The sequence below is a fragment of the Myotis nattereri genome, assembly GCF_964212035.1.
Source record: "Myotis nattereri genome assembly, chromosome: 11".
NCBI lineage: Eukaryota > Metazoa > Chordata > Mammalia > Chiroptera > Vespertilionidae > Myotis > Myotis nattereri.
In genome coordinates, this window is record NC_138086.1 from 19,350,730 (window position 1) to 19,377,373 (window position 26,644).

Sequence of the window (26,644 nt, forward strand, 5' to 3'; positions counted from 1 at the left end):
GATGTGGGAAGGAGACAGAGGTAGAACATGCTCCCACCTCCCACAGCAATACCAGGGAAAGCTTTGGTCACGGGTTCGATTCCTGATCAAGGGCACATACCTAGGGTTGCAGGTTGGATCCCCAGCCCAGTCGGAGCATGTGCAGGAGGCAACCAATCTATGTATCTCTCTCACATCAATGTTTCTCTCTCTTTCACTCCCTCCCTTCCACTCTCTCTAAAAGTCAATGAAAAAAAATAAATCTAGAGACAGGAAAAATTGAATTTAGCAAGAATTCTTAGAGTTAACTCACTTGCCCAAGATCATACAGCTAAAATTCAGTGTTTGAGTACCGAAGCAATGAAGCTGAGACACAGAAAACATAATAGAAACATGTAGTTCTTCTTAGGTCTTATAATTTTAGTTGATAAAAGTGCATGCATTTTGAACAGGTTTTTACTTACTCTGCAAAGAAAAATGCTTAAATTATTGCCTGTCTGGATGGTAAGTAGCATACTACCTTCATCTATAAAATAATATTTTTGTAGACTAGAGGGTATTTTGTTTAAAGGAACCCAGAGATGAATTATTTTGATAAATTAAGGCTCACACTCTAATATGTGTGTTTTATAATGCTGCAACTTACATAGAAATATGTCTCAGTGAAATATTTCTGAAAAGACGTATGGTTGTTTCATTTTATATTCACTGGCTGGAAAGTCAGTATTTTAGAAACCTGTGGTGAATCCATTTAATATAAACAATGTGTCTGTGTTGCAAATATTAACCTCCTGATTTATTTTAGAATTTTAATTTGTCCATATCTTAAAATGAGACATATTCATGTCATGTTAAATAAATCATTTCCATTTATTGATAATACATTGTATTAGTGATGATTATTTCAGCTGCAAATAATAGAAAAGTCTATGCAAACTGGCTTTAAATGAGAGGATTTATTATTATCTCGTATCTCAAGAATGGAAGGGCATTCCAGGCTGGTTAATTCAGAAGTTGAAAGATGTCAGCAGTGACTGAGGTTTCCTCTGCTTTTGTGTGGTGCTATCATCAGCATGATTTCCCTGCTGCAAGTCCAGGCACTCATTGCAGACATAACAATAACCAGAAGAACTCCCCAGCCTCCACACGCTGAAGGGTTGTAGGACTTTCCCATGTATCTCCTTGACCAGAACTGCATTAAAAGGTACTCTTTCAATGAAAACTGGCAAGCAGGGTAAGGCCACCATAACTGGATCAGACCAATCAGAAGTAACTGGGTTACATGGGGTATACAGTAAAACAAAATTGTTGTTCTGTAGGTCTGTCAGCCTAGACCAGCCGTGGGCAAACTACGGCCCGCGGGCCGGATCCAGCCCGTTTGAAATGAATAAAACTAAAAAAAAAAAAAAGACCATACCCTTTTATGTAATGATGTTTACTTTGAATTTATATTAGTTCACACAAACACTCCATCCATGCTTTTGTTCCGGCCCTCCGGTCCAGTTTAAGAACCCATTGTGGCCCTCGAGTCAAAAAGTTTGCCCACCCCTGGCCTAGACCTACATGTGGCTATATTGACATACAGACTGAACAGAGCTGACACATGGAAAGGTTTCTGACTGTGATCAATTTCTTAACTCTGCCCTTCCTGCAGGGATGTGGAAGCCACATGTGACTATTTATATTTAAATGTACACTAATTAAAATTACACAAAATTTAAAATTCAGGTTCTCAGTTCCCTAGCCACATTTTAAGTGACCAATAGCTACATGTGTCCAGTGGCTACTCCATTGGACAACATAGATATAGAAAACTGTCCTCGTCGTAGACAGTTCCACTGGATGGTGCGGACCTAAAGAAAGGGAACTTCTGTTGGATAAGTAGGCAGCAGTACCTGCTGCACTCTCTATATAGCAGGCAATGAGCTTCATGCATATTATTTCCTCTAATCTTCCCCAGGACGATTACAATAGGTTAGTCTGGACACTAGGTTGCTAGCTAAGGATGGAAAAACTTAATTCGAAGTATCATAACCTATTCCACATCCCTGCAGGAAGGGCAGAGTTAAGAAATTGATCACAGTCAGAAACCTTTCCATGTGTCAGCTCTGTTCAGCCTACATGTCAATATCATGCTTCTAGGCCAACTTTCTCCTCAGGGTGAAGAGCCCCACAATCTTCTCAGCCTCCCCTCTCACAGCCTCACCCCAAACTCCCAAGAGAAACCAACCTTTCTCCTTCAGCTTCCTTTTTAAATATGCCTTGGGAGGACTCTGATGATCCAGCGTGGGTCAAGCACCCAGCCTACAACCCAATCAGTTTGGCTGCAGAGGCACGGGGACAGGAATTAGGGCTGTGGAATAGAGATAGGTCCTTAGGGGATATCTCTAATGGATACCAATGGGTATTGAGGAAAATTCTCAGGAAAAGAAAAAAAAAAAAAGGAGCCCTAACCAGTTTGGCTCAGTGGATAGAGCATCGGCCTGGGGGCTCAAGGGTCCCAAATTTGATTCCGGTCAAGGGCATGTACCTTGGTTGCAGGCACATCCCCAGTGGGGGATGTGCAGGAGGCAGCTGATTGATGTTTCTCTCTCATCGATGTTTCTAACTCTCTATCCCTCTACCTTCCTCTCTGTAAAAAAATCAATAAAATATATTTTAAAAAAAAGAAAAGAAAAAAAAGGAATTCCAGGGTCCTCTCTTTCACCACATTCCCCAAAGTCTGAATCCCTTAAGCGCTGACTCAGGCCCTGCACAATTTGTTCTTCACATGTGTTTTGGGTCTCGCTCACCTGACCTCTTTTACAAGCTAGTGTGCCCCACCTTTATCTCTACAGCAAGATCTCTTTTCTCAGCTTCAGAGTCACGTAGCCAATTAATTAGATATCTTTCATATCCATCCACTTTTCTCCATTGTCACCTGGGCCACTGTCACCTCTGGAGAAATTACTATAATATCTAACTAGTCTCTCTTTCTCAATGTTATGCTACAGTCCGAATAATCCCACTAAAATGGAAACCCCATTATGTCACTGATCATAACAGATTTCAACTGCCTCATGAAACATATAAAATCTTACATGATGTGTCCTTTGGCTAGGTCCCTATCCTTCTCTCTTACTATTCTCCCACCTGCTCTCTATTCTAGCCATATTCCATTTTAAACTTGTTCAGTTCCTCAAACCGTTATTCTTTCTCTAGTCTACTGGCCTTTGTGCTTCCCTCTATCTTAATAATCATACTAATTATCTCTTCATTTTGTCTAAATCCTTTCATACTGCCAATAAATAGCCCTTTATATGTAACTGTTTTGTACTCTTTTTAGGGTTAGGAATACCGCATTTTCCTAATATTGAGCCATCTGTATATTCTTTCTTTCTTTGTTTTAATGAATTGACTCCCTCTAATGAAGTTTAATAAGCATTGAGGGAAAGACAAATTTTTCTAATGTTTCTATACTTTTCTACCCACTGCTTCATCTTCACTGACCCAAGTCTTAATGCTGATTTCCAAATAAAATTATCCAAAATGGTTTGCTGCCACGTGATTGCCAATATTCCCTTTCCATTGCCGAGTCCTTCAGTATAATATTCCAGAGATCATGTTCATCCAGATGCATGTGAATTCCACCCAAACAAGCTAATGCCAGAGTCCACTGTGTGATTTAGAGAAAGGGATGCCTAAACTCCGGAATTCATTTTTACTCTGTAGAATGGCTTTTCCTCTGTTTTAAGTTATTCCCTGAAAAAATGCAAGACTTTATGTACCCTTAAAGCTCCATCTAATCAAAGGTACTTCTTCATGCTTCCACAATTCAAGCAGTATTAGTGCTTCTCAGACCAAGAGCATTGATCCGAGCCCTTAGTAACCAGGGAGCATCACAAAGAGGGGATACTTAACCTTCGATGGCCATTGGAAAAACATCCAGGCCACCCAGAACAGGACAAAATAGTAGAATGGGTTAGTGAAATTCAGTCCCGTGTTGGGAAAAGCCTTCAGAACAGGAAAGGATTAAAGAAAGAATCAAGTGTCAAATCAGATTTCAGTCCCTTCATCACCTTCCACTAGCTTTATGGTTTTAGACAACTCACTTAGGCCAGATGGACCTCAATTTTCTTTTCTGCAAAATGAAAAAATTGAGAAAAAATGGTCTCGATGGACCTTTGCAATTCCATCACTCTATGTGCCTTTATGACTGACGGTGCAGGATCCATTTAAAGTTTTCAGAATATTCCTGAATCCTGATATGGCAAACTTTGTAATCTACTTGGCAAATTTTGGAGATACAGGTGCATCTGTATACTATTAACTGAGCTCTCCACTTCAAATTTTTCTAATGAGGAGCACACACACACACACACACACACATTACATTATCTTTACACTTTACCGATTTGAATATTTACTGAAGGCTATACAGACAACACAAGCTCTAGATTGTAAGCTTTGCATTTGACAATTTAGTCCTAGTTAGATGATCTACTGTAGGACACCTTTGGTAATCTTCAGCACAGTTGAGTATCTATTCTGTTAATTAAATGTCAGATGCTGTTGCTAACTCCATAAACTAATTCTAATACCCCCTGTTACTCAAAGTGTGGCCCAGAGCCTACACCATCCATACCACCTGCCACTGGTGGGAAGCTCAGAGTGCCTCACCTTATAACTACAAAATCAGAATTTGCATTTTAACCAGGCGCTCAGGTGATTTGTCTTCATACAAGTTCTAGAATGTTATTATACATTATAGTTCTTCCCACACTACTTTCAAATAGGCGAAACTGTTTTCTATAAAGGAGTGAAAAAATGAGCAAACTAACTGTAATTTAGCAAAACGAATGGCTATAATTCAGTGCCACTAGCTGTGGAGTTCTAGAAGCTAGCATTTGAAAGTTTCTCTTGTGGGTTTTTTTAAAAATATAGGCCTTGGTATACTTTTATAAATGGCAAGGGGCCAGGGAACTGGAAGAAATGGTTTATTCTGTTCCAGACCCACTTACAAATACTAAATATATCATTAAAAATCAAGGTGAAGAATATTAAAGTATTTCCTATTTTTTATAGGATTCGGTAACAACCAATATGTTATTTTTATTTCACATTACAGCTGGCCATTTTAAAATTCCATAATGCATTGCTGTCATACATAAAATATAAAGAGAAAAATACTTGTCAACTATAAGGTAAAAACTCTGAAATAAGTAAATAATAAAAGAATTTGAGGATATAAGCGTAAAACAAATTCAAATAAAACAGACCAGGATTCTAATTGCAGCTCTGACACTGTGATTTTTAAACAATTCACTGAATTTCTCTGGGTACCAGTTTCTTCATGTAGAAAATGAGAGGATGGTTTTGATTTTACATCCCAGCCGTAAAAATTCTGAAATCTAGTTATGTCTGAAATCAATGCCTATTTTGTCATCTCATATGCGTCTATTGGAATTCAATATGGAATATCAGAAGTGGCATAAATAAGTTACTCTGGGATTTCTGCTATTTCACTTTCTAAGAACAGCAGCATGTGGACAAACTGCCACTTCATGGCGCTAATGTAAAGACACTGTCGCCAACAGAGTTTACTCTAGGCAATAGGCAAATGGGGATGACAGAACACATTTTAACACAGGGACAGTTATCTTAGCTTCCTTTCATTCTGACTCACCAACACTAACTGTGTACATCCCATCCCCCTCCTAACTACCCCATTCACTCATACGGTCTCCAGGAGTCCTGGGTGAACGGGTGAAAGCTCCCACCTTCCATAGTCTCCCAAAGCGTAGAGAGGTCTATTGAGAGGTAGTTACACCTGAAAAGATACCTCGTTACTCTGGCACTAGGCAGTAACTGGCAGGCCTTTCAGGGGGCTAATTATTGAGCCTCCTATTTGGTTCAGTGACGGAACTGCTTGTTTGTGAGAAGAAACATATTTGTACATTGCTTTTTCCATTACCATTATTTCTATCATCATAAATAAGAATCAATAGGCCATTTCAAGTAGCATCTGCTCACCATCATTTAGCATCTGAGTGTCAGGCACATGCCGGCTAAGCAGCAGTGTCCCAACCTCCTGGCTGAGGACTGAAACTCACCAGACAAGGAAAGCATTTCAAATTCAATAAGACAGTGTCTCTGTGAGCAACTTGAGGACAAGGGTGGTCTGCTCTTTGTCTCTATATCTACGGCACAGTGTCTGCTACAAGCAGGCTATTCTAAATGAATAAACAAGTGAATAAATATTGGAGGGATAGATGGAAGTAGCAAAAGGAAGGCACTAAGATGCTATACGGAACCGACTGGATTTATTGGGTTGGTCAGGGAGCGTTGTTTTAATAAAGAAAGAGCTAGTCACAACTCGTGTGGGAGAAGTGAAAGTTGAGGCCAACAGTGTGACCAAGGGGGAGTCCGCCTTTGAGGAGCAGCTCAGCTGAACATACTCAAGTCCCTGCAATATTCACTAGTAGGCCTCTCTAACAGACAAAAAGTCAGCATGACAGCCATTACAACAGTTAAGTGACACCTCAAAAAAGCACACAAACAAACTCTTCACTGCCAGTGAGAGTCTTGCTGAACAAAACAATATCAGGGAAGGAACTGACCAGAGAAAAGGTGGGAAAAAGAAAAAAATAAGGCGAGGGGAACAGTGGAAGAAGAGTTCTGGCAGAGGCCCAACTGGGGAAATAGGTGTGTGAAAAATGTGCCAAGGCGGGGAGAGATGATGAGGACCCACAATTCTCCAGGGAGGGTGTGCGCGTCTGTTTGAGGAGTGGGAAGGCATTAAGTGTGAAAGTGGAACAAGGGAGGGAAAAATGGAGAGGTCAGATAAATGCCTCTAAAATAACTCCCATCACCCAATGATAACAAGTATAAAAGAATCCCTTCTTCTTCTTGAGAAGACAAAGGGAATTTTAAGTAGGATTAAGTAGTCCTGGCTTTCAGAACTCAGCAGCTCTCTCAGAAGCAATAATAACCACATAAGTAGCTAGATGGATGGTAGGAATTATTTCGCTTTGGAACTTGGCCAGATATCAAAGTTAACAGTAACAGCACGTCTTTCTGAAGGTTTTCCTGAGATTCTAGGGGGAAGATCATCTCAGAAAACGGCGCTGCGTTAATTTTAGGAAGAGGACGCTCCCCACTGCTTGAGGACACTCTGTCTCCTGCAGGCTGAGAGGAAGAAGCCCTGCCCTGCTGTGAAGCACTCTCTTACCCACATAAATACATCGCGAGTATCGCCCCCAATGGAAGAAAGTAATTATGTTCACAGATTACCATCACTCAAGGTAAAATTTTGCTTAAAACTTAACTCACCATTGATGTTCCAAATACAGGAAAAAGGACCCTGTAGGCATCCTGTTTTCACACAGTTCCCTAATTTTTTGACTCACTGTGGATGGTTAAAACGCGAATCTTGTAAGGCCAAATTTTGCAACTGGCACATCTGTCCACATTTATTTCTGAATTAGATGGAATTGGAAATATAAATTTTCACACCCTGTGCACTTCTTAACTGATGAATACCCTGCCTCTGAAGTATATCTGACCATTAATGTGCAAGATCATCTTCACTCTTCCCCCAAAACAGAGATGAAAACTGGGTGTTGAGGATCATGTGGGACACAAGTATTTTCTCTCACCATTTGGAAATGTTCATGTGGTACTGTTGGTTTGCTTGTTTTTAAATGTAAGTTGGGATGTTGCATTAGTTATTTATTTTCTCCCCAGGGACAAGTTATTTCAGTATCACCCACAATGGAATTTGGATGATACTGAAATAATGAAATGTATTGAACCTGTTCCCTAAGGGGGCATTTGCCCTAGCACTTGGAGTAAAACACTATTTCCATTGCACTAGGAATAGTTCTAATTGGACAGATTGCTGCAATTTTAACAACACCCAAGAAAATCAAAGGAATCTGAAGCAGACATGGCACCAGGTCAGGATCCTAATACAACCCAGGTCAGTGTTTATGCCTGAAATAAGTACCCAATTCCACCATCTACAGCTACCGGAAGGACATCTGTATACATCAACATGGGGGGGGGGGGGAATGTGAATTTAGGTAAACTGTGTATTCTGAAAACAGTCTGTTACAAGTTATGCAATTAGTTAATAGCTAATTTCCTATCAGTTTTATTATGTAACATATATTTTAAAAAGTGTATTCATCATTTTAGTTACTGGTAGGTTCTCATTAAACAGTCTAAACAATAGGATATGAATGTACAGATGATCAAACACAGTCAGAATTCAGAATTGAGCGCAGTGTAAAATATATCTGCATGAGAAATACAGAGAGGACTCTGCATAAACTCTCAAGTCCTTCTGTAAAGTGGCCCCTCTTTATTTCCCATTATTCCTTACCATGCTCCCTCCTATCCAGTAAGGCAGACCTCTTCACGCTTCCTCACCCCTCTCCACATCCTACTCTGTCTCTGCCCTGCTCACCCACCATGTCCATCATCTTGGATGCTCTTTCTCAAATCTTTCTTATTATCAAGTGCACCTCCTCCATGAAGTTTTAAATTTAAAACTTGAACTTACCGTTGCACATTTTCTGAAATTCCTTAATATCTATGCCCAAATTTAGCATTTAATTACAGAATTTCCCCCCTCTGATTATGTGCATGTTTGTCTATATCTTTTTTTTTCAACTTAGTCACGTTTTTTAAAATAATACCTCCTCTTCATGCTGCTCCCTAAAATTCCTGTCAATATCCTACTCCACATTTAATTTCTCTTTCTCTAGCTATTCCTTCTGAATGCTCAGTCTATCTGAAATCAGGATTACATGTGCTCTATCCTAGAGAACATTTCTGGACCCCTGCTTCTTCCTCAAGTTCCCCTACTATATCTACTTCCTTTTTCTGCCAAACTTCTTGAACAAGCATTCTTTCCTCCACTTCCTCAAGCCCAGTTCCATTTCACAATGTGAGTTTCCCAATTACACTTCCTATGCCTCAGCCACACCTCTCTGCAGCACTGTGTGCACCCCATCTTATTTCCTGGAGACTGAGAAGACAGTGACCGCCCCGCCCCCGCCATCTCCTTCCAAAACTCACCCGCTGTTTCCTTTTCTAGCTCCTTCCCCAGAGTTTTCAATTGTCATCCCTCATCTCTGCTCAAGCTCCAAGGGCAACTGCATCTCTGCCCTGGTCTTTAACTTCCAGGTCTCCATCTGCCATTCCCTAATATGTATTTTCAGTGCGGAAAGCTCTCTGGGGTCCCAGACCTTATGCTGCCATCTGCTGGGCAATTCCATGGGGCTACATCAAAACCAAATTCAAGTCAGTGCCTTCAAATTCACCATTCATTCTGTCTTCTCTGTTAGGTAGGTACATAGCTATTTTCCTAGACCTAGCTGGTAGAGTTTTAATATTCCATCACTAACTACCACCCCTAGTGCTAGTCACTCCCCATGTAGCATAAATACTACCTACTAGACTTCTGTTCTCTGTGGTCTGCCCCTAACTCACATGTCTTTGTTTAGGCCATAACTGCCCATCGCCAGAATTGGATGGGCCCTAACTGACCCTTTTCCTTTCTTATCCCTGATCTCCAATTCTCCTCACACTTCTCCAGAGGAATCTTCTTAAAATAGGCATTTGAGCAATGCCTTGGGTTAAAAGCCTCACGTAATTCTACCCTGCAGGTAGGATAGAGCCCAAAGGCCTCAGTTCTGGAGCTTCTGGAAAGAACTTCCAGAACTTGCATGACCGGGCCCCAGCCCGTCTCTTTAGCTTCATCTGCCCTCATGCTCCCCTCACTAACTATCCTCACTCTCACTCACTCCAGCCTCCCCTGCACCTTGAACAAAAGAGACTTGCCCTGGACCCTGCAACGGGCTGCCCTCATGTCTTCACGTGGCTGAGACCTTCTGGCTTTTCAGGTCTCATTGCAAATGCCATCTACTTGGAGCAGCCTCCTGTGACCGCACAATCTAATCGCTCCCCTCCCTGCCATGCCTCCTGGTCACCCTTGCACAGTCTCTTCTGGCGTTTCCTGTAAGCACGTCTCAGCATGTGGAAGTCCCTGTTCCCTTATGCATTTACTTATTTAGTGTCTGTCTCCTCACATTCAGAGGCAAGCTCTCCTCACCCAGCCCCCTCCACAGCGTGGCACCCATGTGCACATCCCCATGCCTGCTCTGCTCACACGTCCGCTCTAGCACTTATCATAGCACATCTTTTATTGGAACAGCTCATTCCAAAAGAAGTGAATAGAGGGAAAGGAGGATATATCAAAATATGGGCATGAGGGAGGCATGTCTGGTTATAAAATACCTGTTCAAGTTTTGTATAAAGGATTTTTGTATTCAGTATAGAGGATTTATGCATCTTTGTTAGCATTACCCATAATGTTTTATGGTTGTATTACCATGCTGTAAACAGTAGCCTTTAAATTTCATTTTTCATGTGTTAATTTCTTATAATATGATATAATTGTAAAAAGGATTTTTTAAAGTTTATACTGACCTTATACCTGTGACCTTGCCAAATGTACTACTTAGTTCTAAGTCATTTTTAATATTCCATACATAAGATCAAAAAATGGGTAATTGAAAATGTTTAATTCTTACATTTAAAATATGAACATTTAATATTGCTATTGTTTTTAAGCATAAGGTATATAAAATGAAAAGTCACAGCTGCTAGTGCCATGCAGAATATGGGAGGCAATAGTATTATAGGAGCCATGGAGTGAAATAGTATTTTTTTTAATCAGTGTCTTATAGAAAATTATTATGATACATCATCTTTTTAAAAAATATATTTTATTGATTTTTTACAGAGAGGAAGGAAGAGGGATAGAGAGTTAGAAACATCAATGAGAGAGAACCATCGATCAGCTGCCTCCTGCACACTTCCCACTGGGGATGTGCCCTCAACCAAGGTGCATGCCCTTGACCAGAATCGAACCTGGGACCCTTGAGTCTGCAGGCTGACACTCTATCCACTGAGCCAAACTGGTTAGGGCTGATCCATCATCTTTACTGGAGAGCAATATCATGTCTTGCTTCGTTGCCCATACTCACCCCCCCGCCCCAATCTTAACAAAGTGCTTTGCCCCAAGTAGAAACTCAATAAATGCTTTTTTAAATAGGACTGAAATACCCCAGCACCTGGCACATGCCCAATAAATACTTGTTGTTTAACTGTAAGAACCAAAGAGTACACCTAAGTTTGTTGAATGAGCAGTGTATGCTCAGCCCTTCCGGGAAATTATGACAAGAGACAGAAGAAAACAGAAAATACCCTCATAGTTATCCATGTAGAAACACTTCATTTCACAGGTAATGATAGAACAAATGCACCAAGGAAAACATTTAAGTGGCTACCTGTGCATTTCTTTATATGACTGTTCCTTTTTCCATGTGATCCTAACTTGCATCCAAAATTCTCCTCCCAAAATTCTGCAAACCACACATTTCTTCGATTATTGGCAAGAGTCCGGCTTCTAAAGTATCGATCAAATCCTATTTTAAAGAAGAAAGGTATGATTTTAATATTCTTTCAAAATCAAAACCAAATACTATCAGAGCTTTTAAATGGATTTTATGTTATACTGTGATTATTCCATGAAAAAAAAAAATGGAGGAGAACCAAAGGCTTCCCTTATGGCAAACACCAAGCAGTCACCATTCAGGCACCTGGCACTAGGGATGAGTGTAACAGGAAAGCCTGTTGTCATCTCAACCTCTCCCTCTGCTAGATCTCCCAGTGGCAGTGACCAGTGACCTCATGTTAAATAGTCAGAACCAACTCAGACATTCACTCATTCATTCTCTCTCTCTCTCCTTTCAAGAGTTAATGTTCAAGACTTCTATGCTTTTACCCACCTCAAAATTTATGTCCTATATGTTCCATTTTCAACTAATTCAATTAACTAATCAGTACTAATATAATCTTCCGAGTCATGTCAGCCTGCTCGGGTAATGACCACATTGAAGGGAGACCAGCTGGAAACAATGCCTTACTCAAAAGGGTAATGGCAAAGGCAGAAATTTCAATCACTGTCAGCACCATTGGCAAAGACATTTGGGAGACAAGCTGCCTTTCAGGGATGCGCCACATCTTTGCTGTAGGGTTTGTATCCATAGGGTCAGCCCAGCATCACGTTTTCATATTCTATGAAGCAAGCCCTCTCCCTCTAACAGTTCTATAACCATCAGATATGCCCATGGAAATATGCAAACTTAGAGGGTAACATCATGAAAATGGCTAACATCATGGAAATATGTAAGGTCAACTATAATTGCCTTTCTTAAAAAAAATTCAGTAGGTGCTCTTCTAATAAAAATACATGTGCTAGTTTAAATAGTTACTGTCTTGGCAATGTTGCCATCAGAACAAAAAATTCTTTCCAGAGTTATCAATAATGGGTGTGTTTTATTCATATGCTGATCCTCTGGTTTCACCTTTGAGTTTAGATTTAATTGGAATGAAAACAAATTCTCTACCATGCATCCTTACCATCAATTGATGCTCTTTTGGGCAAAATCGTCACAGCCCCTTCTGCAATCTCCTCCTGCTGATACACAGGTGCTATTTTGGATCCCCAACTATCTGAGCCGATCCAGAGAAAATGCCCACTTTGGTTTAATTTTTTTGCAGCTTCCAATATCCTCCTATCATAATAAAAAGAAATAAACATACCACATTTATCAAGAAACACTACAGTTATGAATGTTACAAGATGGCTATATCAAGTTATATGCATTCAGTAGGGCACCATTAGACAATCATTCTAACTGCCTGAGTCTTATCATCTTCTAAAGGAGATATATTGGTGACTTTAACTCCAGCCCCTGTTAATTATCCTTAACCTCATTCCCTTCATTCTATCAACCTTACTTGTCTCACTTCTTTCAATCCCCAGATTTTACTCAATAGACATTTCAGACTTAGGAACTCTAAGGCTGTTGTATCTCCGTGCACCAGAAGGCAATCTGTAAATTGCATACGAATGTTTCAATTCCTGTGAAATCTCACAAGACTTTATATTGAATATGAGATATGTTAGAAAAAAAGGATGTGGGCCACAAATCTGATCCTGCATAAAGAAGAAAATTAATCAGTACCTGATGTCATCTTCATTGGCAAACATGATCACTGCCCGGGCGTTAGGTGTTTCTAGCAGGCGTTTGATAATCTTTTCAAATTCTCCAGGTCTTGGTTCACGTGGGATTTTCTGTGATTGAGCAATGCAAACACCACCTATTTTTTAAAAAAAAAGAAGACAGTGACTCAGAAAGGGCATTTATTTAACCAACTTAATGAGGTTGGCTACTTTATAAAAACACATGCTTTGGTACAGAATATTGCTTCTCTCTTTTGTGATGAGAATTTTTAAGGTACACTATCTTAGCAACTTGTAAGTATATAAAACAATATTATTAACTATAATCACTGTACTGTACATTAGCTCCCCACAACTTATTCAACCTGGCCCTCTACCCCTGGTCACCACCATTATACTTCACTTAGCATACTGCCCTCAAGTTCCATTTATGTGGTCCCAAATGGTGGTATGACTTTCTTTCTCATGACTGAAATATACATGTATACACACACACATATATGGTCACATCTTCTTTATTTATCTGTTGATGAATACTTAGGGTATTTTTATATCTTGAGTATGGTGAATAATGTTACAAAGAAAATGGGCATGCAGATATGTCTTCAAGATTCTCTTTATATTTCCTTTGGATACATAAGCAGAAGGGGATTGATGTATCATATGGTAGTTCTAGTCTTAATTTTTGAGGAACATTCATACTGTATTCAGTAGTTACTGTACCAATTTAGATTTTTATATCTTGAGTATTCAACAGTGCATAACGGTTCCCTTTTCTCCATATCGTCACCAACATTGTATATCTTGCCTTTTTTCTTTTTTCTTGAATTTATTGGGGTGATACTGGTTAACAAAATTATACAGGTTTCAGGTGCACTATTCTACAGCACATCATCTATATACCGTATTGTGTGTTTACCAAGTCAAGTCTCTATCCATCACCATTTATCCCTCCTATACTCTCCTCTTCCTCCCTCCAGCCCCCTAACCCCAGCAATCACCACACTGTGTCCCATGTCCATGAGTTTTTTCTCTTTTTTTCCTTTGATGCTCAATCCTTCCACACCCCTACCCAACTCCCACCCTCCAACAGCTGTCAGCCTGCTCTGTATCTATGAGTTTGTCACTCTTTTGCTTGTTAGTTCATTTTGTTCATTAGATTCCACAATGAATCAAATCATCTGGTACTCGTTTTTCTCTGACTGGGTTTGACTGGCTTATTTCAGTTAGCAGAATACTCTCCAGGTCCATCCATGTTGTCACAAAGGGTAAGATATCTTTCTTTTTTATGGCCGAGTAGTGTTCCATTATGTAAATGTACCACAGCTTTTTTATCCATTCATCTACTGGTGGGCACTTGGATGCTTCCAAATCTTGGCTATTGCAAATAACACTGCAATGAACATAGGTGCGCATATATTCTTTTTGAATGAGTGTTTCAAGTTTCCTTGGATAAATTCCCAAAAGTGAAATCACTGGGTCATAAGAGTTCCATTTTTAATTTTTTGAAGTAACTCCATACTGCTTTCCACAGCGACTGCCCCAATCTGCATTCCCACCAACAGTGTTACTTTATAAAAACACATGACTTGGTTCAGAATATTGTTTCTTAAAACATCTGCCTTTCTTCCTATTGAAAGCAGTCATGTTTGTTTGCATTATAATGTATGTATCAAATACATTACACCAATTATTTCATCATACATCATATTTTTCCCCCAAGTTTAAACATTATTTTTTTGTGGCTGTCTATAAGAAAACCAAAGCAGCCGAGACCGGTTTGGCTCAGTGGATAGAGCGTCGGCCTGCGGACTGAGGGGTCCCAGGTTCGATTCCGGTCAAGGGCATGTACCTGGGTTGCGGGCATATCCCCAGTGGGGGATGTGCAGGAGGCAGCTGGTCGATGTTTCTCTCTCATCGATGTTTCTAACTCTCTATCTCTCTCCCTTCCTCTCTGTAAAAAATCAATAAAATATATTTAAAAAAAAAAAAAGAAAACCAAAGCAAACAAAAAGTGTGATGAGGGTTAAGAAGTCAAGGAAGAAGGTCCCTTTTGATTAATTTAATACAAGTCAAAGTACAAGTGCCTGGATTAGTGAAAAGCATGAGTAAGACTTTCTTATGCATGAGAACACTAATAGGAAGGTCCTTTTGATACTTTTATTTATTTATAGAGCTCCTTTAAAGTTATTTTCATTTTATAGCTCATAGTATGGCAGAAAAATTCTTATGCATTAGCATAATGGCATGTTTTGAAACAAGTGGTCTTCATGACTATTTGAGACAAAGACAAATCCCAAAGATTCAAACCCTCAGTTGATATATGTCTCCATCATGAAAATCAAAATGGTAGAAATCCCATCCCACTATTACAGAAAGAACTCTTCCTTGGCCTTTCCTTGTAAGGCAAAGAGAGACCAAAAAGAAAAGTTTAAGATAGATCTCTGCCACTGGGCTAGAATAAAAGAAGAAGGAAGGTTTCTTGGTGGCAATAGAGCAGAGAAATAACATGCTAATATTAGGGGTGTGGAAAGCAGTATTAGCAATATGTTTCAGTTCTATTATGTTTAAAGCAGGCTTTTTGAGTCAGTTGAATATTAAATCACCATTCATACCATTGTTTTGTAGGAAAAGGCATTTTTACTCCCAAACCATTAACAATGCATTCAGATACCCAAAAGTTACTGGGTGCCATTATATGCTATGCACTAGGCTGAACACTGGGAATACAGAGTCCAATCCAGGAGTTATCATCCAGTTTTGGAGACAGACATTCCAATAAATTATCATGGAATATGCGATACATTTCAAAATTAAGAGAATATACCACAAATGGGAGCACAGAGGAATATGTAACAAAACTGTCTGAGAGAGGTGAACTTTTTTTAAAGGTAAGAGTTTCTTCTTTTTAAAAAATATGTTTTTATTGGTTTTAGAGAGAGAGGAAGGAAGAGGGAGAAACATCAATGAGAGAGAACCATCATTTGGCTGCCTCCTACACGTCCCCTACTGGGGATTGAGCCTGCAACCTGGCCATGTGCTCTGACAAGGAATCCTATTGGCAACTTCTTGGTACATGAGAGGATGTTCAACTAACTGAGCCACACTGGCCAGGGCTGAGAGAGATGGATTTTAAAGACAAATACAACAACCATATAGGGAAAAAAGTGGGATATTTCTGAAAGAGGCCAAGTATGAAAGAACCTTGCTTGATCATGGCCTGTGATAGACTGGCTGAGGTTGAAGCTGGACAGAATGGCCAGGCCTAGCTTGAGAATCGCAAGTAATTAGGGCTTTATCTTGAAAACATTCATTCATTCCGGACCTATTGAACATTTTAGTTAGTTCTAAGGAATCCACTGAAAATTCATAAGCAGGAGAACTACAGAATGGGCTTTATGTTTTAGGAAAAAACATCAGGTAACCAAACAAAGAGGACATGTCTAATAGCCAGACAATAGATGTCCAGTGAATTGTGATCAGACTTAACATGCATGCCAATAATGAATGATTAACATTCTAGATTACTGAAGGTTTCTTTTTTCTTTACGTTAAAGCAGTGAAAATTATCCCTGCAATACCTTTACTAACCTTACAACATGGTCTTCAGGGGTGGGAATTGCCCATAATCCATAGACTGAGCATGTAGTTAGCTAGCCTACTGATATTCCATTAATAATTGAGATGATGGATTCATTCTTTCAGTAAATATGTATTGAGTACCCACTGTCTGCTGGATTCTATGTGGGGGCCATGGGATTTCATGAAGAACATAATAGGTATGGTCTCTGACTTCACAGAGTTGAGAAATGTGCATGAGCCAGGCTTAATGCAAAACAAAACACACAAAAAAGCGCATAATTATAAATTATGGCAAGTCCTGTGGGGAAGAGTGAGGGAATTTAATTTAGAGGGAGGAGTATTCAGGGAAAGCCTCCCTAAAGTGATGTCACTTAGTTGAGGTCAAAAAGGAGAGAAAATGGGAGAGAAGAACATGGAAAAGGGCAGGGAAGAGCCAGTGGAGGGCAGGGAAGAGCCAGTGGAGTTCATGAATGATGGGGAGAGAAATGTAAGACAAAGATGAGAGGTGAGTGTGAGGCAAGAGGCCAGATTATGCACGGTGTTCAGTCCTATGGGAGATTATGAATAATTAAAATGCTTAAATTCCTCCCTAAATGTTTTAGTAGCCCATAAAAATATGTCTTGTCTATGCATTTTACGAAAGAAAAATGGATGAGGATTTCTGATGTAGAAGGCAACCTGGAATGGAAAGAATAGGCGGCAATGAGCCCAGCTGGGAGGTTATGGGGACAGGCAAAGGGAAAACACAATGCTACCTAAGCTAAGGAGCATCAAATGGAGCTGTCAGAATGTGAGTTAGAATCTGTGGTGCTTTGTACTAGGTTTTACAGCCTATTGAAGTATGATTGGCAAATGAGAATTGTACACATTTAGGCTGTGCTGACTTGATCTAAGTAGGAGGCAATGAAAAACCACTAAGCATGACTCCAAGGTTTGGGCCTTTGTGACCATTTATGCGGTGTCACCATTAAGCAAGTGGGAAAAACTCAAGTAGGAGAGTGAGCAGGTAGGTGGGGGAGAAAAGCACGATTTTGATTCCGGACAGGTTGTCTTTGAAGTACCCATGAAACATCAAACTGAAAAAGTGGGCCTGGAGCTAAGGAGAGAGAAGGGAGATATAATTACAATTTTGTCAGATGCTGACACAGTCGGTAGTTGAAGTGTTGGGAGTGAAGAGATCACTCAGAGGAAACATTGAAGTCAACAATAAGAAAAGGTGAACGATGGAGCTAGGAAAACCCACGAGCTTTGGAGAGGGGGGCAGTGAATGAGTCTGGAAAGGAGTGATCACATATTTGAAGGAGGAAACATTTGGGACAAAGTCTAGCAGTAAGTTGAAAACTATAATGTCTTTTAAAAAATCAAATAAATACATAGACACAAAACTGTGGGGAGCGGAAGCATTAGGTAACTATAAAAATGTAAGACCAAAACTACAACACTCTCTAGGGAACAATAGCTGCTTCAAAATATTACTGCCCTTTTAATTAAATTGCTGTGATTACTTAAGCATCCCATTAAAGATGCCATATCCTAAGCATCATTCTGAGATTACTACTGACTTCATAGCCAGCAGATATGAAGGCTGGAAAATTTTTATTAAGACTATTTCATATGAGGCAAACAGGCAATCCAGACATAGACTTCAGCCTGAATGCAATGATTTATTCATTTATTCATTCAGGATCTATTAAACATTTTGTTAGTGAAGTTAGATTTACACAGTCTAAATCCATTTCACAGTTTTTTTATTCCTCTGCCTCACCTAGTATTTGTCATCATGGCCAATTTGTATTTTTCAGGAAAGGGGGACAGCATAATTAATTCACTTCAGCTGAACAAATACTTATGGAGAACCTGCTCCACATGGCACTTTGCTGTTTGGAGCTTGATGGATATTTTATTAAATCATGGACTGTGTTGCTTCTCAAGTGATTGGAGTTAGAAGATTAGGATTCTTTTCTTGGCCCTGATACTCATTCACACTTTCTGTCTTCATATCTGTCAAAAAGGCAGACAATTAATCCACTCATGTGTGAGCATTGTCTACCTGGTTTCAGGAGCTACAGACATTCATTGATTGCCTGTCCTCAGCAGTCTTATAATTAAGCTAGAGGCCTGGTGCAAGAAAATTCATGCACTGGAGGGGGGTCCCTCAGCCCGGCCTGCCCGCTCTCACAGTTCAGAAGCCCTCAGGGGTGGGAGGCAACCTGGAAATCAGGGGAAGGCGATGCCCCATCAAACCTCTGCTGCTGCCACTACCACAGTGCAAGCCTTGGCTGGCCCTGATTACCTGAGCCTTGGGCGGCCCTGGGCAATTGGGCAGCTGCCATTCGAGGCTTGCCTGTCCCTTGGGCTGGCTGTGGGCAGCTGGCGGGCTGAGGAGACGGAGCGCCGCCATCTTGTGGCTGTGGGCACTGCCATCTTTGAGGGTGTGGCAGTCAATTAGCATATTCCCTCCCTATTGGCTGTGGGCACCACAATCTTGGAGGGCAGGGCAGTCAATTAGCATATTCCCTCTTTATTGGCTGTGGGCGCCACCATCTTTGAGGGTGGGGCAGTCAATTAGCATATTCCCTCCTTATTGGCTGTGGGCACAGCCATCTTTTGCGATGGTGTGAGGGTCAATTAGCATATTCCCTCTTTATTAGGTAGGATGACAAGAGGTATACATAAGAAAAGCCAGATGAAGATGTAAAATTTTCTAATGATGAAAGATAACAGCATAAGAAATATTAAAAATACAGTAATAAACAATGTCCTATGACTTCATAAGATGTCATTGTATACTGTTTTTTTTAAAAAAACTGAAATTTATTTGAACATTCAGGCTTAATAAAAAAATGTGTTTTCCTCTAGTGCTCTTTATCTACTGTTTCAATTTTTCAAGAGACTCTCTGACTTGATTTAGACTCCTGGAGTGCATAGGAGGAAGAGGAGTTGTCCTCCATCAAAGAGCGTGTCTACTGCATCTATCTTCCGTATCTCATTCTGAAAGAGTACTGATTGTGTACAATTCTAGGGGCATTAACTTTCCTATTCTGCAGGTGTGCTCAGTTCTGCAAGAAATAACTTTTAAAGCTTAGCACATAGGGGAAAAAATGTTGTATGGGGGAATTTATAACTGACTGCTTTCTAGAATTTCCCGACTTCCTGACCTATATAAAGACTTTTCCTTTTGATTCGTTAATGACAATTAAAAGACCATTTGTTCAGCTGAACACTGTAAGAGTAGGCACATTTATAACACCTGTGATCACTTCTTCCAGTCTCATTCACTCTATGACACCTCACTACTCCTAATAGCAACCTCTACGCTTGGTATTATCATCTTATTTCTGATGTGGAAACTGAGGAACAGGGACATCAACAGTTAGCAACAGGCTGGGACCCAGATTCAAACCAGAGCCGTTTGACACCAAGTCTAGAATTTTCCATCATCTTGCCCATCAATAATTGACTATACCTGTTGCTTAATGGTTTAGTGGATACAAATAATTGATGAATAAGATAAAGCAAATTTAAAGACTCATTTAAAAAACCAGCAGGCCACCCCTTGTAAATCTAATTGATAGCTATATAAATATAGTACTTTTGTTGAGTATTAAGTACTTAATTAAGATACTTAGATCTCATGCAGATTACATAATTGACTTAAATTTCTTCAGTATATATGTAATCAGTCTACTGTTGATGAAAAATAAATTAAATAAATTTTACCTTAAGTTTGTTAAAATTTATAATGCCAAACAATTAAAAATACATTTTTCTATTAAAAAACAAAAATATAAACAAATCAACAAAAAGCTTTTCTAATTGCTTTAACAAATATTTGTAAAATATTTGAAAATACATGTAAATATCTGTAAATACATGTCCTCAGGAAAATTTTCCCATGGTGTCTATCTTCCACTTCATCTTTGCACTGGAGCAACCACAATAATTGTATTTTTTAAAATTTTGTTATTTGTTTTTACCCTAGACCAGTGGTCAGCAAACTCATTAGTCAAGAGAGCCAAATATCAACAGTACAATGATCGAAATTTCTTGAGAGCCAAATATTTTAAACTTAAACTATATAGGTAGGTACATTGTTATTAACTTAATTAGGGTACTCCTAAGGTTTAGGAAGAGCCACATTCAAGGGGCCAAAGAGCCGCATATGGCTCACAAGCCGTAGTTTGCCGACCACGGCCCTAGACGATAAGCTCCATGACTACTGAACCCTGTCTTTCACATTTACTACCAAACCCCCTGACACCTATCACAGTTTGCTACAGAGAGTTCAACAAATATTTGTTAATTAATAAATGCAAGACCTGTTATAGATGCTTCTGATATAGAGAAATAGAGGTGAAATAATCCTGCCTTCAAATTCCTTTTAGCCAAGTAGGAAAGCAAAAGATGCATGTAAATACATATGTAAAAATAAGTGGCATAAAAAAATTGGACCAGGTAATTTAGAGGAAATTGCCACTGAAATGGGCGCTATCTCCCAAAATAGTTTTTAACTGGCTGCTATGAACTAGAATGTTACCTTGGCTTTAGTTTACTCATCTACAGGGTGGCACAATAATTTGCTCTTGTTGATACAAAAGCAAAGGTGTAAACAATTCCATTCATAATTTTTTCCCTTTAGAAAGCTGAGACTCATCTGTGAGTGGCCCAATGTCTCTGGTCTGAGAGATGAAAGGTTCATTTCTATGTGTTGGTTTCCTAGTGTAGAAAGCTGTTGGAATGAGAAAGAGAACAGACTTGGAGCCAAAAGATCTGAGGGTGGGTCCTGTGTGACTTTGAGCTAGTCTCTCATCCCTTAATTTCTTTACCTCTGTGACAGGTTCATAACAACCATCACCCAGGACGTCAAGAGAATAAAATTACAAAGGGTAAAATGATATAAAATTCTACACAAATGTGGCACATTATTATTAGTAGTAATAATAATAACCATGACCAGATAAGCATCAACACCAAACTTGAAATGGAAGATAATTGATAATCAGACATAATACATGGGATTGTCAACAGATCATATTCTTAAATCCTTCACCATTTTTTGTATAATATTATCAATTATCTTAAATTCTGAGAAGTGATGCCTGCCAATTGCCTGTAATGACTATATTATATATCCATGTCTACAAATGACTAGATTTCACTTTTCACCTCTTATTGGTTATCACAATGTGATAGAAGCAATCTCAATGTGAGAGAATATTAAAAGTTAGTTACATTCATTTCCCCAACCCCCTAATTCCTACCCAAAGAATCCAAGTCTTCTTTCAAAGGAAGTCCGTAAGTATTGCTAAAATCTAGGTTGAAAATTCAAATTTACTCTTTAAAAGAATAAAAGAATGGCAAATACTATTAAACTATTCATGGTGCCAACTATTAAGGAGCACATTTGTTGTGGAAATAGCCACAGGTTCTATTTCACTTGAACATTTGCCTACAGATTATTAATGGCCCAGAATCTGAAATCTGAGACAATATGGTAGCAGGCTGAGCTCCCCAGAAACAGAGTCTTAGAAGGAGTTGGAAATGCATAACTATCCTTGGCATCCACCTTATGGAGGGCTAAGGAATGAAGTAGGACTGGGTGAGGAGATGTCCAGCTGATTGTGGCCCAAAGACAAACATCCAAGGCCACCAGGGGCTCTGAGGCTAGGATGGCCTCCAGAGTTGTTCCCGAATTAGACCAGGAAGGCGGGGCCATTATACCTCCACATCAATCAGTCATTGGATGTGGGCAGTTCTGGCTAGGGGGGCAGAGACTTTGGGCCAGGCAGCTCTCTACAGCCAGGTAACCATTCAAGGGCTTACAGAGCAGTCCCTGAGGCAAAAGCAACATGGCCTTCACTGAATGGGGGTCTGATCTGAAGGGAGACTTGCCATATATACAAATTAAGATTTATAGAGAAATGAAGATGCATCTCTGAAATAACAATGTAAGTTAAATCACTGATACAATTTTATTGTTTAATTGCAAAACACCTCTTCAAAGAGGACTTAATTGCACAGAGAAAAACAATATAAAAATACCAGTAGTACAAAATTGGAATTGTAGCCATCTTGGAGAAGGAAAACAGGACCATAAACTCCCTGGTATTTAGAGAAGTTTTCTTAATGAAATGTGAAAGGATAAGAAAATCATGTTTTTAGTTATTGCTTATTTTTTAAGAACAAAATATCTATTAATATTTGTCCAAGGAGAAAAATAAAACAAAAAAACAATGTCAAAGCACCAAGTTCCAACTGTGGTGAAAATCAAGGATTCAATTCTTAGAATGAAATTACTAACAAAGCTACGCGTAGAATATTAAATGTGATTCTCTTTTAAACAGCATGATTACTACCTGTATCTCAAGTTGTTTCAGAGTTTTGGTCAAGTTAAAGTCTAAGTAAATCAGATCAAGTCTCCGCTTGTATAATTTGATAGATTTGCATGACAGACTTTGATTTTCGGACATAAACAATTCAACATAATTAACTGTTTACCCATTGTTAACGAGAATAACTAAACTATTGGTAAAAAAAAATGATTAGTCAAAAATTTTTATTTACCATAAAATATTGTCTATAATGGACTGATTTTGAACTAATAAAAATATGATATAGCCAGTCAACTAGTATTTATTTTTTATGAATGCACCTTCAGATAACAGCAGTGAAAGAAGAAGTTTTTGTCTTTTTCTTAAAGACAATGTTAACACATAAACTCTTAGCGTCCAGATCCCAATTCCAATCCAAGGGTGGGGAGCTTTTCCCCTCACCAAGTAATTCTCTGGACACCAACTGTCCTACAATTCACCTCAATCTGATGCTATCCACCAAGATATAGCATTGAAGTCCACATGTTAGGGGTCTGGCTCTGAAAGACTACCCTCCTCCCTAGCTTGTTACCTCTGGTTTTCCTGGCAACAAGCCCCATTCTCAGGTTAGCTAAGGGCTTTTCCAAAGTCACCTTATTAATATAACAAAATACAGCTCAACCACACTCATCACTTCAGAAATTCCAAAGGTTTTAAGAGCTCTGTGCCAGAAACATGGATAAAGACCAAATATATATTTCTTATTACAAATCAAAATTCTCCACCCTGATTACCCTTGGCATAATTTCGTTCCATCTTTTTGGAAGCAAAAGTAAAATAACAATTTGGCCTTAAGTCATTGGCCTATTATTGATAGTCGAATGACATTGGTTCTAAGGTTCAAATAAGTGTAATCACGCCTCTTGTAGCAGTATTTTCACTTCCTTATGTGGTGTACAACTGGGACTTAGCAGAAAAGTGCATAACATGATGGAAGTGTGTGTTTATCAGTTTAAAGTGCACTTTGTGAAAGAGGTTTATCTCACGCATCACAATAAAAAAAGTGTTCTAACATGGACTTAAAAGAGCAAAATTACACTTAAAGCTGTGCTCATTCTCTCTCTCTCTCTCTCTCTCTCTCTCTCTCTCTCTCTCTCTCTCTCTCTCTCTCACACACACACACACACACACACACACAAACATTATATGTCTTTTTTCCTTGTATCAAATGCCATGTGGACTCTTAAAGGAACCCTAAAAGCAATAAAATAAAATGAGGGAATGAAGCTTATGCTACAGAAGCATGAGCCAAATACTACTACTTCCTTCTGTATCCCATGAAGAGCAGCAACATGGACAATCCACTATGAAAAGACTGGCACAGAGAATGCTTCCCCTGTCCATCTCCATGGGGATGCTCGGAGAGAGCATGATGCTCTGGAGGCAGATTGGGCTGGGATAGGTTCCCAGGGTCCGTGTCCAGGCATACCAGGCTTTCTAACTCAGCCATAGCTTGTCACAGATCCAAATGTCTGCTCAGGAGAAGAGTGATATGGTGGTTACAAATGTCATCTCTGGGGCACAACATTCTGGCCCTTCACCTGCTGGCTCTGTGACGCTGAGTAAGTTGTGGGACTTCTCTGTGCTTCTGTCCTTCACCTGAAGATTGAAAAAATGCTGGTATCTTCCAAGTACATGAATAAGGATTAAATAAGTACTTAACAGATCACTTTTCCCCCTAGAAAACACGTTAGTTGTAAATTATTAAAATAAGAATTCACAAACCTCAAATAGATACGGTAATTCAATTTCACCCAGCAATAGCCATCTATCCATTATTTGTAGACACCTCAAATTTCATTCCCCAAATTCGTAGAATAATAAGTCGCACTAGAGATTCCAGTCAATGGGGATGTTAACTGCCAAAAGTTAGAAGCTAAAGCTAAACTTTTCATGTGTTGCCTCTTCCCAAGCCTGAAAACTGGAAATCTCTGAGAAGACATGGGTCTGAGTGAAGGAAGAGGTCCATTCCCTGCAAATCACAAGGGGAAATGGTTCAACAAAGGGAAGATGAGCGCATGCGCAGTGAAGTCCAGTTAAGTAGGGAAGGTACTTGCCTGCCAGTCCAGTCTGCAGAACAAAGATCATAGTGAGAAGGGCAGAGCTACTGCAAGCAAGCGCCCGAAATCCTAAAGGCTTAATTGGTTAAGTTCCCAGTTAAAACCCTGAGACAAAGGAATTCTCTCTCTTGCTTGCTTGCCCTTACACTCTCCTGCTCCATGGTGGGCACTTGTCTGTCCTCCCTCCATGACCATGTGGCCATAGAAGCCACATGGCCCATGGCCATGCAGACCCACACACAATGGACTGCAGCTGGGAACACAAGCTATGCTAGCCAGATGCTGGACTGGATTGGACTTTAATACGGAGCAAAGACTCCGGGCAGTGACTTTGATCTTAACCCTGCCGAAGACAAAATGGGACTTTCTACATGGGGAGACTGGGGACGATGGAACCTTGGAGGGGAACTCCCTTCATGTTACATCAACAATAAAGCTTTCCATGATAGCTCATCTTCCCCCGGGGCCTCAGGAAATTCTTGTTCCTGCAGCGCTCCAAGAATTGCACTTCCACCAGCACCAGGTGGGGACTCACAGGACACGCCACCGATAACAGTACTCTTCTTGGAGTGTTTGGGGATTTTTCTTTTGTGTTGTCTGTTCATTTGTTTGTTTTACCATTTCAAAGTAGATTTCCAGACACTGGGGCCAACAAAATGACAGGAAGATTTCAAAAAATAAAACTAATTCCCTGTAAATGCTCAAATGTCCAATATGAACAGACTCTCTGAGAGAAAAGAAATTTCTTATTTTCCAGCCCATTGCCTGGAAAAACTATTATGCCCAAGGCTATTGAAATCAAAGTGAGCACTGTTTAATTTCTTACTCACTGTGAATATATATATATATATTATTATTATTATTATTATTATTGGACTTTGAATTAAGCCCATTATAATGAATTCAGAAATTAGTAATTCAGTTACAGATTAGGAATTCATTATAGAATTACACCCATTGATTTAGTGAGGGGGAGGGAGGGCATTGGTGGCATCTACCATTTCTCAATTCTTCAACAAATATTTACTGAGCACCTACTACAGGTCAGATACTTTGTAGGCAGAGCATAGAACAGGGAACCATACAGAGAAGGCCTCTATCTTCATAGAGCTCATATCTATCTCTACGGTCTAGTGAAGCATAACTGTGGGCATTCACTAGATGTGTGATAAGTGAATAAACAAGATGCTCCTATTTCATGATATTGTGGGTTGGTCTAATAAAGAGGTAATACACACATCCATGTATTAAAAATACCATCATCCAGAAAAAGGCAAAGCATCTCAGCTTCTATGTTATGTCTGTACATAGCAAAGCCATTTCCAACAGCATATCAATAGCAGCCATCAGAGCTTGCAAACCATATGCATTCTTTTATCCAGGATGCAAGTAATATCTTATTCTACTTGTAAGTGGTCCATATATTGGCTTTTAATCGGTGGTCTTTACTCAAAGCAGCATTTTCAACAGTAGGCTGACATTCTCGATTTAAGGGAGAAGAAAATAATAGCTAAAAAGATTATTATTATTTAGCTAAATAACTATTTCAAGCAAGAATTGCATCACAACCA

General features: G+C 39.5%; 1 protein-coding gene across 1 annotated transcript in view; it reads right to left on the reverse strand.

Annotated features, from left to right (window-relative positions):
• The window catches only part of GRM8 (glutamate metabotropic receptor 8), a 742,523-nt gene that overhangs the window by 376,820 nt on the left and 339,059 nt on the right, over positions 1 to 26,644 (reverse strand). The window contains exons 4-6 of the mRNA XM_081102565.1: positions 13,062 to 13,197; positions 12,454 to 12,608; positions 11,319 to 11,456 (exon numbers count right to left, since the gene is read on the reverse strand). Coding sequence (XP_080958691.1) covers positions 11,319 to 11,456; positions 12,454 to 12,608; positions 13,062 to 13,197 — 429 coding nt within the window. The remainder of the gene's footprint in view (positions 1 to 11,318; positions 11,457 to 12,453; positions 12,609 to 13,061; positions 13,198 to 26,644) is intronic.